This window comes from Mastigoproctus giganteus, chromosome 5 (genome assembly GCF_048544385.1).
Source record: "Mastigoproctus giganteus isolate SK-2022 chromosome 5, ASM4854438v1, whole genome shotgun sequence".
Classification (NCBI taxonomy): Eukaryota; Metazoa; Arthropoda; class Arachnida; order Uropygi; family Thelyphonidae; genus Mastigoproctus; species Mastigoproctus giganteus.
The window spans coordinates 90,797,496-90,814,400 of record NC_143579.1 but is presented as its reverse complement, the minus strand read 5'-3'; the positions used below and the strand labels follow the sequence as shown (position 1 = coordinate 90,814,400).

General features: G+C 35.8%; 1 protein-coding gene across 1 annotated transcript in view; it reads left to right on the top strand.

Moving 5' to 3' along the window:
* LOC150085554 (ethanolaminephosphotransferase 1-like) overlaps positions 1-16,905 on the top strand; it is a 194,171-nt gene that overhangs the window by 134,517 nt on the left and 42,749 nt on the right. The window contains exon 5 of the mRNA XM_090374599.1: positions 12,282-12,393. Coding sequence (XP_090230725.1) covers positions 12,282-12,393 — 112 coding nt within the window. The remainder of the gene's footprint in view (positions 1-12,281; positions 12,394-16,905) is intronic.

Sequence of the window (16,905 nt, the reverse complement as noted above, 5' to 3'; positions counted from 1 at the left end):
ATGAAATCAATTCTAATTTATTATGAATAATAATAAAGCTCAAAATGTAAAAATACACTGACACACAGTCACAAAAAAGACAACTGGCACTGGTAAGTTCTCAAACTATGGATTACCTTTTTCTGTATGCAGTGACAACTTTTATATAAGCAATAGATACTCTGTACTAACTGCAGTGGCTAAAACAGTGTAGTGGTTAGTGACCTTGAAAAAGAATAGTAAAGCCTGCCATTCAAAGGAAGGGTAAACTAAGAGAGAATATCATTGCTTGAAAAAAAAAACTCAAAACAAACAGGAATTGCTTTGTTCGATAAACATCCTTTTTGCTTCTTTTTTTGGTGGAGGCTATATGTCCCCTCATCACAAAAACAAGGTCATTTGAGGGGAAGCTCCCTGTAGTGGAAGATTTGCAGAAAGTTTTTTCAGAATTTCTTTCGATGTTGAGGCAGAAAGACCTGTGGTATATCTGAATCCATGGCATTACAACTGGGGAACGGTGTAGCAACATACATGTATGCAGTCATTTCTACAATGCAGTTTATTATTTCCTACCTGGATTTTAATAACTGAAAGCTAACATATTTTATGTTTCCACTGTGATTGATGTAATAACAAATAGTAATAATTCATGGTTTATATATTTAGGAAACTGATAATGAAAAAGTAAGTTTGTCAAAAAAAGTGCAACCGCTTTATATGTGAGAGCAAGGAATGCATCCATCATATTGTCCATTCATTCCTCCATTCAGCACATGGCAACAAACAGTTACAATATACACTGGTGTCAACATACCTACAACATACTCTGGTCCTGTTCCACCTATCCTTTTTTCCATAATATATTCCCCGTATCCCTGACAGTAGTCACCAACAATAGCTACTTCCTGTTGGACCAGCATATTCTGCCTTGGAGAGGGCCACTGTGTTGCTTGATGCACAGGAGTCGGCTCTGGCATTGAGTTGGGCAGCTGAGATTAATTTCTTCGAGAGCATATACCCTACAACTCAAACTGTCATAGACATCCATCAGAACGCTTATGTCCTGTTCTAGACAGGTCTGCAAAAATTTCACTTTTCACACATTTTTTAGACTGTGATGCGTTGGAGAATCGTCCCCTTCGGTTCTGCCACGAGCCACAGTGCCACCCCTACTTTGTGCTTGCTGCTTTGCTGCTCTAGTCTGGGTCATGATTCGGTTTAAGTATAATTTAATTAACAATGAAATTTAATAAGATTAATAAATTTTACTGATTAATTGATAATACTATACAGCAAAAGTCCAAATATCTGGACTGCTTGGGGACTGGGTTGATCTGGATTCTCGGGCAGTACTTTTAAAATTCAAATTTAAGATGGAATAAAGAAGAGATGACCAGGTAAATTTTGACAGTTGATTCATTAGCAAATAAAGCATGCTTCATTTATCGAAATGAGCAGTTTTAAAGAAAAATAAAGTCAATACCTGACAGAGATATAAACACAATTTTCACCAAAAAAAAAAAAAAGTGTGTTAATGCTTGAAATCGTATTTAAAAATGAACAATGTAAAAGAAAAATACAGTATATAAATGAAAGCAGAAGAATTTTATATAAATTAATTTGGTTTAGTTTATTACTGAAACAAACAAATATTTATTTGTTCTTTTCTGCAATTTCTATTGCATCCGTTGCACTGCTTTGGATGGAACACTTGCAGCTTCTGTTCTATCTGCTGCACTGCTTGACGCTTCTATTGCTTTCTCTAAATACTTTCGTATATCGTCTTGTTTATGACTTTGTAATTTGTGATACAATTATTATGCACCATGTGTGCATGCATGACACCCTGAAGACTGAAGCTATGGATTCTGTTTCATAAATTTAACTGTTTCAATGGACTTTTCTGTAGTAGCCCAAGATATCTTTTCTTCTTCAACTTTGTCGTTTTCTTCACCAGATTCTTCTGAATAATACTCTTCTATCTTATCAGGAGTTAAATGCTTTGAATAATTTCTTGATCAGTAAAAGTCACTGCAACTTCAACATCACCTTCAATGCGTATCCACTCTTCTCTGTCATCAGCATTAAGTTTGCATAGAGGGTTGTCTTCCTTACATAATTTAACAGTTTCCATCAGTTCTTTTACTTCAGATGCCTTCAGCTTTATGTGAAATCCTTCAAAACCTTCGTTTCGATCAGATTGTAGATCTGAAAACATAATGTTTGGCCATAACTCTCGTCACGCTCTTACAGGCTTGACTGTATTCCATGCAGTCGTGAGTGAAAATGTTTCATCTTTGATTGTAAAACTGCGTTGAAATTCTTAAGGGTCGATTCTTATGCATCATTTTCATCATAAAATCATTTTTATAATGACATTTAAATTTCCTAATGACTCTTTGAATCATGGGTTTAATTAATGGTGTTACGTTTGGTGGCAAGTAACATGCAAAAATATTTCCGCAATCAGACACTAATTTTGATTCAGGCTGCTAGGTCCTACAGTTGCGAGAAGTAGCAGTCACTTTGTATTTACAGGCTTCCCCAATTTTCTCAAGTTCTGACGAACTGATGGAACAAAATCATGAACAAACCAATTGCAAAATATATCTTTGTCCATCCTAGCATTCTTTTGGGCTTTATAGGTCACAGGTAAGTGCACAATTCCTTTAAAGGCTTGTGGGCGCTGAAATTTACTAATCGCCAAAAGCTTAATTTTATGCTGACCTGAAGCATTGTCACACATAGAATGGTTACTCTTTCCTTATTAAGCTTAAACCTGTTGCATTTCGTACTTGTTTTCCAGTCAAATTTGTTTTTGTGGGCAAACGCTTCCAGTAAACCGCTGTTTCATCAGCATTATAAATTTGATCAGCTGTAAAGTCGTAGTCAGATACAATTTTTTCAAATGTTGCACTATATTCTGTTGCTGCTTGTGTATCAGCCGACTGTCTTTCTCCAGCAATATCTAACTGTCTAATACCATGACAAGTCTTGATATTCCTAAGCCATCCATCACTAAAATGCTCTCTGATTCAATGTTCATTTGCTCCTTAAAAGACCTTGCTTTGGAAATAAGTATCAGCCCAGAAATTGCCATACCTTCCAGTTGTTTTAGCAAAAACCATTCGTACAGCACTTTATCGGGATTCTCTAATTTTGGCTGATGTAAATTTTTTTCTCTCAGCAATTTTATTATAAGGCTCAGACGAGGCTGTGAATTCTAGAATTTTATTCTTTGCCTTTTTTATATCGTAAATTGTAGACTTTCTGATGTTGTATGTTTCCTTTAAAACAGTATTGCTCACACCACTTTCTAGTTTCTTAATTATTTCAAGTTTGTCACTCAATTTCAAAGTGTTCTTTCTCTTCACACCATGAAGTTTAATGGCTCCTATTTTAGGAGCCATTATTATGGGCTTGTAAATACGTGTGCTATATATGGTAAATGGAAAGAGTAGGACAAAAATTATAGCGTTGCCACGGTTTGATTGCTCGTTTCAAAATGGTGACCGTGAGCTTGCTTGTGGTTGCTGTGCATCTGTGGCACTCACGCATTCGTGCCCACACACAAGTGTGCTAAATTTAAAAAGTTTGTGAGTTTTCGAAAAGTCCAGATTTCTGGCATCTGGAATTTTGGACTTTTACTGTAATCTAACAGATTTCTAATACAATTCTATGTGTTTCACTAATTTAAGATGGAATAAAGAAGAGATGACCAGGTAAATTTTGACAGTTGATTCATTAGCAAATAAAGCATGCTTCATTTATCGAAATGAGCAGTTTTAAAGAAAAATAAAGTCAATACCTGACAGAGATATAAACACAATTTTCACCAAAAAAAAAAAAAAAGTGTGTTAATGCTTGAAATCGTATTTAAAAATGAACAATGTAAAAGAAAAATACAGTATATAAATGAAAGCAGAAGAATTTTATATAAATTAATTTGGTTTAGTTTATTACTGAAACAAACAAATATTTATTTGTTCTTTTCTGCAATTTCTATTGCATCTGTTGCACTGCTTTGGATGGAACACTTGCAGCTTCTGTTCTATCTGCTGCACTGCTTGACGCTTCTATTGCTTTCTCTAAATACTTTCGTATATCGTCTTGTTTACGACTTTGTAATTTGTGATACAATTATTATGCTATACAGGTTTACGTTAAACCTTACATTATGAAGTTCTGGATTTACTTTACACTATTCCGTGTCGTATAACAATGGCGGCAAGTTACGAACGGGAAGATCTACAGACACTAAGTATTAACTTCCAAAATTGCTATATAAATTCAAATAAGTCAAAAAATGACTAAATACAGTCGATTCCGGTTATTTGGGACACATCGGGACTAGTGCATTTTGGCTCAATTAAGCGGCTGTCCCAATTATCTGAAGTTTCACGTAAATAGTTAAAAATACAATGTAACCCCCCCCCCCACTTTACAATTAGTTCACTGTACAATCAAATCACGTTACGACAAACTCACCATAGTAAAGTACTGTTCACTATACGATGTGCAGTAAGCACCGGTCATTGTGATCATGTTTGCGAATTGAATTTTAATTCTATTAAACAGCAATTCTAATTAGCGAAAATAGGAGGAATATTATCCACAGGCTATAAAAGTAAAGATATATTAAGCACAAATTTACCCTTTATTACCTTACTGATTAAAAAATTAAATGATACTTGAAATTCAGAAGAATATACGTGATAATCGGAATAATTAATACGTACTGTAATATGTACATACTACCTAAACTAGTTGACATTTCTGTTCACTGACATTTGTGGCTAGGGATTAAAATTTAAAACAGTAAAAAGATAAGCAATGAACAACAAAAAACACAACACACACACAAATTGCAAGTAACACAATATGCGCAAGTGGGAATGGAGTAACGAGTTACAACGCTTTTAAAAAAAAATAGAAATGAAGAGAAGATCTGAAAATTAATTTTTTTATATGATCGAAGATTCCGTGGAAGTGTAAACATATTTTACCATAATAACCCACAGAATTCCAGCTGTCAGTATTATCGCAAATTCAATAAGATTGAGTTTACTATCCGTTTATGATAGATTGCACTAACAGAAAAGCCCAATAAACAGGTGACTGCTAATTGTTTTATGGTTGTGACCTCCAGAAATCCAACTGAACTACGTGGTGCGGTCTCCTGCCCCGATTAAATGGCATTTTGTCCCAGTTAAGTGAAGTAAACCCTGGTTATTTTCTTGATTGGGTTCTGGTTTTTAAGATTTGTCCCAAATAAATGGCTGCCCCGATTCACCGGTGACCCAAATAACCGTAATCCACTGTATAAACTTGCGTTTGCTGGAGCTGCAAAAATCTTGGCTAACAGTAATAACCTCTTACCATTGTACATGTATATTTATATTTGGTAGGACAAATAAAGATTTATCTGATATCCATGTGTGTTAAATGGGTTACATGCCTGCTGCCCATTTATTTACATAAAGAAGTGAATAGTGTGGAATTTGTTGGTCTCGATGTTATAAAGTTAACTGTTTTGCATCATCAAGTAAAATTTTTAAGTTGTTGGGACATTCGTCTCGACTCTACAGCTTGTCTACAAATGCTAAAATGTGCCCATGAGATATTAGCACATATATTTTTGATGCAAGTAATAAGGCCCATAAATTTTCCTGTTAGTGATTTTGCTCCATCTGTACAAATTCCACAACAAAGACCAATAAATTTGTTTTTCTTCAAAATAAGAGTGAATTAAATTAAAAAGTTCTTACCTGTTGTATGTGCTGTTGAATGATGACAAAACAACAAGCATGTTATTCCTCCACTTTACTTACTTATCAAGTAGTGTGCAAAGTACAATTAAAATGGCTAGATTGGAAACATCCATAGTCTCATCTAATTGCAATGCGTAAAATATCCTTTTTTTCACTCTTTCTATAATAATGGATCCACATCTTCAGAGATATTATGTATTTGGCGAGACATTGTGTTATTCGAAAATTGTATTGTATCTAATTTATTCGCCAAATTGTCACCAAACATGCACTTGACAATAGCTTTTGCAGATGGGAAAATCAAACTTTCTGCAATAGTATGGGCTTTCCCAATTTTAGCTATTTCATAGCTTACCAAATATGATGCCTCGAGTGCTTTTTTTCACTGTCTTGATTTCCAAGTGATATATACAAATCAATATTAGATGATTTGATTTTTTTCAAACCATCTAATATTGATTACATCTAATATTGATTACATTGATTACATCTAATATTGATTACATGGTAATAGAGCCTTTTCTTGAAGTTTTTTGTAAAGTAAGTGGCATCTCTGATGCTGCAAACTCACTTTCAAACTATGAAGCAAAAATATTACTCTGTATCCAAGCATTGGAGCTATTTTTATAAATCACAGGTAGATATTTCATGTTAATGTGCTTAAAACACCGTGACTTTGACTTGTACCGATGCACAATGGCTTTAGCTTGTGATTTCCAATTGTGTTTGCACACAGTTACACAATAATTCTTTCTTTGTTAGTTTTCATGCCCACTTTGTTGGGTGCCTTTTTAATATACAGTGCCTTATCAGGGAGAAGTTTATAGTATAGTTCTATTTCATCACAGTTGTACAACTGTTCATCTGAATTCATCATTTGGAATCATATGCAAAAATTCAGGAAATTCTTCTGTTGCTGCAATGTCATCAGATACAGATTTGCTTACAAGACTAATTTGGGATATCCCATGGCAAGCCTTCCATCTTAAAAGCTGCCCTTCAGAAGCTTTAAATGTGTCATCATCTATGCCAAGTAGTTTATGAAATTTAAGTGCCAGTGCTTTCAAAATTATCCCATTTATTGCTACTCTTTCGCTATGCTTCTGTAGAAACCAATTATATAAGCATTAATCCACTTCACTGTTTTCCCAAAGTATAGTTTTTTTCCTTCAGAGGCCTACTCCATATTCTGTGGCAGGGATTGACAGCAGTTCTTTGAATATAACTGTGGTTTTTTAACTTTTAGCACACATGTACAAGTGCGGTACATCACTTGCCTTTTTCAAATCAATGACGTGGTATTATTAAACAAGTGAAATAAGATGGCATTAAAATTACTATCATTTTTAAAATGATAGCTAAAAAGAGAAAGATTGAGCAAGAAACCAGGAATTTACGAAGGAATGAACAGAGTCGTATGTATTTGTGGCAAATTCTACTGGACTTGTGATTTTAAATGTTTCTCACCAACCACTTATAAAATAAAATAAAACACGGAAACTGGAATTTTGAAAACTGTGTTTACTACTATATAATTACGATTAAAATAACTTTAAAACTAAAAAGGATAAAATATATACATCTAATAAAATACATTAAAATACCGGGTTAAGAGCGATAAAACCGACCGTAGCTTTCAAGGGCTCCTGCCTTCTTCCTCAGCAGTAGCTTCCTTGTACTGCTGCGGTGCATCTTAAGTACCAGCAGGTTTACGGTCTAAATCACGTGTTTCATCGCCACGTGTTCTATTCTCCTATGTACTGGGACCGGAAGCGGCTCGGGAGCGCGTCATATGAAATCTTTCATCCCTTCTGAGGATAGGATGAAAGAAGGGATGCCTCAAAGAGGGGATGAATCTGCAAACCTTTGTCTCTATTAATGTTCTCTGTCGAATTAATCCGCAAACTCTCGAGCCACTTGCGGTCCCAGAACTTATGCACCCGATCAGTGATGATAGCTTCGTCCGGGGAGATCTGGTATTGCATCTCCCAAAAATGTTCGGCCATGCCGGACTTGCCATAAACTGCATTCCTTATTGCAACACCAGATCTCCTGATTCCTTAAGCAACACCAGATCTCCCCGTACGAAGCTATCATCACTGATCGGGCGCATAGGTTCTGGGACCGCAAGTGGCTTGAGAGTTTGCGGATTAATTCGACAGAGAACGTTAATAGAGACAAAGGTTTGCAGATTCATCCCCTCTTTGAGGCTATTATCCTCAGAAGGGATGAACGATTTCATATGATGTGCTCCCGAGCCGCTTCCGGTCCCAGTTGGTTTTATTGCTCTTAACCCAGTATTTTAATGTATTTTATTCGATGTAGATATATATATTTTATGTATTTTATCCTTTTTAGTTGTAAAGTTATTTTAATTGTAAATATATAGTAGTAAACACAGTTTTCAAAATTTCAGTTTCCGTGTTTTGTTTTGTTTTATTTTATTTTATAAGTGGTTGGTGAGAAACATTTAAGATCACAATATGAATTTACCCAACCCCAGAGGCCTGTTTGAAGAATTCTACAGGACTTCTGTTGTGTTTAATATGTAGTAAAAAACTTTCAAACAATAGAAAAACAAATGTAGAAAGACATTTTTTGACTAAACATGATACATTCCCCAAAACATATCCAGCCAGTGAGCCAAGAAAAAAGGCTGTAAATGAATTGCAACAGAAACTGTCATTAGAAAATAAGAGTTCATTGTTAAAGTGGATTAAAACGTCAAGCCTACAAATGCTGCTAGTTTTATAGTTGCACGTGAAATTGTAATGTGCGGGAAACCATTTACAGATGGCGAATACATAAAAGAATGTTTTATTAAAATGTCGAAAAATCTTTTCAGAAATTTTCAAAGCAAAACAGAAATAATTAAGAAAATGAAAGAAATGCCAGTATCTGCAAAAACTGAGGGACAGAGCTTTACTAATGGCCAAAAATGTAACCAGTCAGCAGGTTATGGATCTAAAGTCAGCATCAGGATTTTCTGTAGCCTGTGATTAATCATGTTATGTTGGTGATATATGTGCAAGTTGTCCTCCTTTGTAAATATATAAATTCTCAAGGACCCCAAAAAAAATTTCTTGATTTACTGCCAATTACAGGACAAACACGTGGAGAGGATATAGAAACTGCAATTACTGACAAAAATAAGGGAATTAATATTAAGGGATGTAACTACCACTGATGGTAGTTACATCTTTAAGTAAAACCCACATCAGTACATTGATCACTGCCACTTAGTGGTTCCTTTATCTGTAAATTCTTAAGGCATGAATTATGAATTAAGAGTGTTACCCCCTCTTGTTGCCTCTCTAACATGCTGCTGTAAAAAACAATCATCCAATAAATCCACAAAAGCATTGCTAGCATGTGAGTGACCAACCCACAAGTTCCAATCTGTATCAGGAAAGTTAAAATCCCCCATTATAAGACACTGATTTACTGGCCCACTCTATTTCTCTGTATAGTTAAATTTTTGTTCATTGTACCCTTATCCATAATTATGAGAGCATCCTTGGACTCAGGGGAAGTCCCTACAGACTGGAGATGTGCAAATGTAACCCCAATTCACAAAGAGGGATCGAAGGGTGACACAAGTAATTACAGACCATTTAGTTTAACTTCATTTCTGGGTAAAATAATGGAGTCACTGGTTAAAGATGCATTGAAGGATCATCTAGACCAGTGTTTCTCAAAGGGTATGCCGCGTCACATTAGTGTGCCGCAAAATTTTCCAAGTGTACCGCGAAATCTTAAAAAAAAAAAAGCTAGCGTCGTTTTTATTTTAACATCATTGTTCGAATATTTTATTTTGGTTGTAAGAATTGTTTGCATAACACAAATATAATATAAGTATAAATAAAAAAATTGTTAATATTATTTTTCATTCTATTTATTTAATTTAGAAATTTCTTCATCTATGACTACGTAAGTGTGCCGCGAAATTTTTCTTCTTTGGAAAATGTGCCACGAGAGTAAAAAGATTAAAAAACACTGATCTAGACAAGACTGCAGCAATAATTCAGACACAGCATGGGTTTGTTAAGGGAAATTTTTGTCTGACAAATTTGATTGGATAATGTGATGTGGTTACAAAGGAACTGGATGCAAAAAACAATTTTGATATCATATACTTAGATTTCAGGAAAGCTTTTCACTGTTGCACATGCAGGATTACTGTACAAATTGGAGCAGAATAGTATTAAGGGTAAGCTGCTACAATGGATAAAAGGGTGGTTGAGTGGGAGAAGACAGAGAGTGGTAATCAATGGATGCTGCTCTTCATAGTCTAATGTTATTAGTGGAGTCCCAGAGGGTTCTGTGTTGGGCTCACTGTTGTTTTGTATATTTATCAATGATATTGATGAATGTATATCAGGCTTAGTGTCGAGGTTTGCAGATGATACAAAGGTTGTCAGGGTTGTTAATGGCAGTGTGCTGCTGCTGCTGCTACAGGATATAGCAAATTTGGGCAGATGGGCTGAGAAGTGGCAACTGAAGTTTAACATTGACAAATGCAAAGTACTGCATATGGCTAGAAGTAACCCCAGAGGAACGTACCACCTGTGTGGTATTACACTTAGGGCGGTAGAAAATGAAAAGACCTAGGAGTAATTCTGCAGTCTGACATGAAGTTTTCTGAGCAATGCAGACAGACTGCAAGAGCAGGTTATGGTGTTTTGTCAATGATATTCATTTTGCTAGCAGGGAAAAGGAGATGATTATCCCTTTGTATAAGGCAATGGTCAGGCTGTGTCTTGAGTATTGCATATAGGTCTGGAGGCGTCATTTTAGGAAGGATGTAGATTTGCTTGAGTGTGTTTAGAGAAGGGCAACAAGATTGGTGAGGGGAATGAAGGGATCCTCTTACAAAAGAGAGGCTAAAGTTCTGAAAATTGCAGCAGCTGGAGACTAGGCACCTGCAAGGTGATATCATTGAGGTATATAAGCTCTTGAATGGGTTGAGCATGCTGATCAGATTCTGATGGGATTCTTCCACTTGCTCATATTACGAACCTAAGGGGACATAAATTCAAATTGAGGAAAGATAAGTTGTAGAACAGATGTGCTGAAATTTGCGTTTAGCCAGAAAGTGGTTAATTGCTGGAACAAACTTCCACCTGTCGTTGTGGAAGTTAATAGCTTAAATAAATTTAAGGAGCAACTAGACAAACTTTTAGAGGGAATGGTTGTGCGAATTTTTTTTTTTTTTTTTTTTTTTGGCTGATGCTACCGCTCATATGCTTGGTTTCTTACATCACATGCTACTATTACTATCAGAGTCCTTAGGCCTATAACAAACCACTACCCTCATTTTGCTTTCCCTGTGCTTATGTCACACCAAACTGACTCAAAATTGCACTGTCCATCTATGTCAACTGGATGCACTTCCTTAGATTTTGTGTTTGTTAACCAACAGCATAACCACTCCTCCCTTCCTATCTGTTCTGTACACATTTTACTCCCCAAATTCCACTTTTGTCTTATGTCTGAGTGGCACCACATCCCTTATGTCTGAGTGGCACCACATCTCTGATATCCCAACATTATCTGCCTTGGATGTCTTAACCAGCACTTCAAATTCATCAAATTTATTTACTACACTCCTAGCATTGGTGTACATGCAAGTATACATGCACCTGTTCTTACTCTTAGTTACTCTAACACAGCCCATGTATTTACTTGTTTCATGACCCTAGCAGTTCCTGAAATCCCCAGCAACTGGCTTTCCGGGCTACTGCTGATTTCAATGGAAGCAGTGCAAGAATCATTTCCACCTCTGACTGCAGATACTGTTAATCTGTTAGTCTGTGTTAGCAGTTTTCCGACCCACTTAAAACTGCCTCAATAACATCAGCAAATATTCTTGCACCCCCTTCTATTTAAGTGTATCCCATCCCTGTAGAAGCAATCTCTCCTGCTAACAAGCACAGACCATGCTGAGAAAAATTCTACCCCTTGAGTCCTGCACAATGTCTCCAGGGCCGAATTGATTGACAAGGGTCTCATCATATACTCCCTTCTATCCTCTCTCAGCAGGATTGCACACACTTTCAAATTTAACCCTAACATGCAACTTTTTTTTCAGCATTGACTACTTGCTTCGTAAATCTGCAGTTCTCCTACACTTAATGTCATTAGTGCCAATCTGTACAACAGTATCACCTTTTGTGTCCTTAAAAGATTATCTGCTCTACAACGTCATCAACTTTTGCCCCTGGCAGACATACCTTGGTCTTATTCCACCTGTCAACTTAATGGCTTTTTTTTTAAATACTGTTTTTAAGTTAGTCTTGGGAAAGTGTTGCAAGTCAATTTTAGACATTTTAAGAATAGTTATATTATTAATATATATATTCCCTCCAAGAATTCATAGATGTTTACATAGTGTTGTAAATTAAACTTAATTTACTGTGTGTGTGTGTGTGTGTGTGTGTGTGTGTGTGTGTGTGTGTGTGTGTGTGTGTGTGTGTGTGTGTGTGTGTGTGTTCGGAATTATCTAAACTTGATTTGGTTTGTTTATTTCAGGTCTTGCTGTTTACATATTTATTGACATATTTTTGTTCTTACAAAGTATGGAAATTTTCTGTGCCAATATTAAATATAGGAACTGGAGAGGTGATCGAATTGTTAATATATGGTAAGTTCATTAATATTTATTCTCAAATATTCATCACATTTAAATGTTAGTTGTGATTATATTACATTAAATATTAATCATCCAGTTTTGTAATTTGTTACTTTTAATTTTGTAGTATGTGAAGTTTATTTATATTTACAGTAGAACCTCATAAATCCAGCATTCTCAGTGATGTAGCATGTTCCAGATTTTTGGAAATTCCAAGTTTTTTTCAATGTTATGCACCTAACCTAAATATTTGGCTGTAATTCATTAATTTTATTAGATAATATAGTAGCTCTGGTTCCTGTGATATCCTCAGAACAATAGTCACCAGCATTAATCCAAATGTTTGCCTATATTGCTGGATTGTCCAGTAACATATTTGCCTAAGAAATGAATAAAATAAATGAAATAAATAGTGTAATATGATTTCAGTAGTCAAATCACAAAACTAAATACATACTGCTGTACTTTAACCAAGTACTAGTATACACTGTATACTAAGTACCATGTGGTGAACTGATATTGAATGTCTTGCAAAATGTATGATTTTATTTGTTGCAAGTACTTAGTAAAAATGATATGCTAGTCATCCACCATGTTCTTGCATGTATGCAACTAGATGTCATCTGCTTTTAGTGACATTAACTCAACAAATCAGTAGTTTATTTATAAACTATAAACAAACCCTGAACTCTGGGTTAACTTAAATGAAAAGTAAAGGAAATAAAAAGATTCAATCAGAGAGTAACTTTTAGCCTCATAGCAGAGACCAGGATCACACCCACACTGTGAGTTTCCTTCACCACAATAAGGAGGTAGGTCACTACTATAAAAACTCTCAAATAAAATCAGATTAAGCTTAATCTTGCCTGCACCTATGATGGGCAATCACACACAGGTCTTGACGAATGTACTACAGTCCTATCAACTGTTGCACAGGGCCAGGAACCCCTATCCCTACATTAGTAGAATTAACATCATAATGCATGATCATAGTGATGCCCTCCAGCCATTGTGTTAGCATTACAATCAGTGCCAGTTGGCATGCTCACTCCCGGAGCTCCAGCTTTAAGTATAACTACTCATACTCTGTCCTTTGTCAGACTACATCTGGCACACCATCAAAATCCAGACTGGATCTATCTATAACAGCATGATCTGATGGGAGCTTCCTCCTCCAGCAGTTCATGTATCTGGAAGGATGAGTAATCCTTGAAGGAGTGAGTAATCCTTGAAAGAGTGAGATAGAGCTCACTCCTTAAAGGAGTGAGCTCTATCTTCACAGTGCCCACAAAAGATGTCACTCTTGCAATATTGTAGCACGTCCTTAGACCATGCAGCCTTAGCAGTATGTTGGAAGGAGGTCCTGCATCCTGTGCGAGAACCATTCCATAAACTCTTGTGGTGGCTGTCCGGATTTTCTTCATTCATCGATAACACTGCACCACAAAATTATTGGCTTATTTCTTGCCACCACCTGAACTGCTGTGCAGAAATGTTTCTTCAGAAATCCTGTCTTACAGATTTCTGCACCACAACTGTTCATTCAGATAACACCTTTATCTGTGTCTCAAATCTATCGTGTATGAATCGCCTGTGGAGATGGAAATGGATCTCGTGGCGAGGCTCTGCGCTGCTGCTACTGTCAAAGAAACTCCAGGTGTGTTCAACCGTGTCCGCCAATCCATGCTGCAACACACATGCATCGCGTCTCATGGTTGAACCTTCGAGCATCTGTTGTAATATCATGAAACGCTTCCATCTCGTACTCCATTGTTAATATTATGTCAAATGAATGTTTGCCACTAATTACCGTCTTGTGTCATTTCTGCTTCTTCTGCCTCTGCTACTACTTTCCCGTGATGTTTCCAGTTATGGGTTCTTATGCGATTCACATTCCTTTAGATGTTACCTACCTCCTCTAAACGTTTGTACCAATATTTTTTAAGACACCCTGTATATTCATTTTCCTACAGGATACACTTTTTTGCCAGGCATAGTGGTCTGGATGAAGCAACCAACACAATAATGATCATTTTCCTTATTGAGTACCAACAACCCCCTAATTTGAACATTGGATAACATGGAAATCCTCAAACAGTGATTACATATTCAGCTTGCATATCCTTTGATTACCTTATCAAAACCCAATGTTACTGTGCATATTGGCAGACTTTAACTTCTGTTACCTCTGTAATACCTAATTCTAATACCAGTCATAAATTTGATAATCATCGAGAAAATAATATATATGTGATATTGCTAAGTGAGTAAAGACTAAAACTTGTAATCATTACTGTAATTACCATATAAGTAAATCCAGAACACTAAGACAAATAAGAAGGGGAGAAAAAAGGGCTCCTGGATTCAGTTTATTTTCTGTGCATCAAATAAGAAAAGAAAGCTGTTCGTATGAAAACTAAGTTGGATGCTCTGTGAAGTTGAGTCAAAAAAAAAAAAAAAAAAATATCAAATTAGGTGTGGGCAAGATTTGAAAAAAAAAAATAGTTAAAATATCTAGAAGGATTTTGCTCTCAGTTTGTTTCACAAGAGTTGTTAAGTTCTCATTCTGCTTTAAAGAAACGAAAATTACAGCTGGTAGACTGCATCATAGGTGTGGTCAAAACAATACAGAATTTCAATCAGTGGGCCCATAAAAGCAGCATCAAAGAAATAACTTTGGTCTTCCCTCAAAAAACTGATGGCGTGGAATGTTTTATACCAACTACTGGTTGGTTTGGATGCTAGAAGAAAAAAAAATTATATTCATGTATATGTATTAATTGAGAAAGATTATCTGCTAATCAACATACTGCTCAAAAATTTAGAGATTTAAGGTTGTTTATAAAATTTTGCCTACAAACATATATTGTACACAAATTACTTACAAACATATTTTATATAAATAACCTTAAAAGATTTATGGTTATTTATATAAAATGTTACCTACAAACACTATGTCAAAAAATAAAGCCTGCTACACCAGGATACAAATATTCCAAAGAGAGAAACACCACTTTTTGTTGTTTGTAGATCAACCAATCCTAGTGCTTTTATAAAAATATAAATTGTTCATCTTTACCAGTTTACTACCACTCACAAAAATCAGCATGTATATACTCGGCATTATTCAAAGAATGGTTTATTCATGAATTTGTACCTTCTGTAAAGAAACACTGAAAGAAAAACTTAACTGAAAAGGCCATTCATTCTCTTTCTGGATAATGCTCCTTCACTTCCCCATTGTGAGTAACTCAAAGAAGGGACATAAAGACCATGCTTTTATCACAAAATTTAACATCTGTATTGTCTAAAGAATAATTGAACTCAAAGACAAACTTTTGAGTTCAATTTTGGAAAAAATAGAAAATATGAATATATATCTTATACAATCATTAAGAGCCATTAATATCAAAGATGTATTTATAATATAGCATCATGGAGAAAACTCTGGCCCAAGGTTGACAATGCTGACAAAGGTCCTGAACTGCAAGATGATAAAAGTTTTGACAACGGAACTGATTTCAGGAAAACATGAAGGCTCCAAAGATTTATAGCAAGAAGATATACAATGGATTCAACAATGTTTTGTTGAAAAATGAAATCAAGCATGATGCAGAAATTACACCCACCATAACAGAAACGGATTCAGATACGTAAAAGAGGTGCCTAGTCTCCAGATGCTGCAATTTGCAGAACTTGAGCCATCCTTGGTAAGAGAGTTCCTTCATTCCCTTCACCAATCTTGTTGTCCTTCTCGGTACATGATCAAGCAACTCTAACATCCTTCCTAAAATGAGGCCTCCAGACCTGTACGCAATACTCGAAGCATGGCCTGACCATTGCCTTATACAAAGGGATAATCACCTCCTTTTCCCTATTAGCAAAATTTCTGTATATCATTGGCAATGCCCCATGACCTGCTCTGGCAGCCTGTCTGTACTGCTCAGGAAACTTCATGTCTGACTGCACTATTACCCCTGGGTCTTTTTCATTCTCTGCCATCCTGACTCTAGTACCACACAGTTGGTACATTTCTCTGAGGTTACTGCTACCCATATGCAGTACTTTGCATTTGTCATTGTTAAACTTCTCACCCCTTTCTAGAGAGGCAAGAGCCACTTTTTCTTTTTAGAGAGGCCAGAACCACTATGTGACATCTAGTTATATTTTATCGATTGCGACTTTGCTTTCAATGGAGTGCATTGTGAATGAGATGAAAAGTTGTGCAGATGGGCTGAGAAGTTTTCACTTCTCAGCCCATCTGCCCAACTTTCTAGATCCTGTTGCAGTAGCATACTGTCATTAATAACCCTGTCAACCTTTGCATCATCTGCAAACTTGGACATTAAGCCTGATATAACTTACTCGCTATAATTGATAAATACACTAAACAACAATTTTAAAGAGGGAAGGGAAAGCGTCAATTAATCCAGCAAGTCAGTTAAGATTGCTTCTACTGTATTGGCTAATTTTGTTTTTCTCCTTAAGCAAAACATTGGAAAGATGATACATAGGTAATTATGA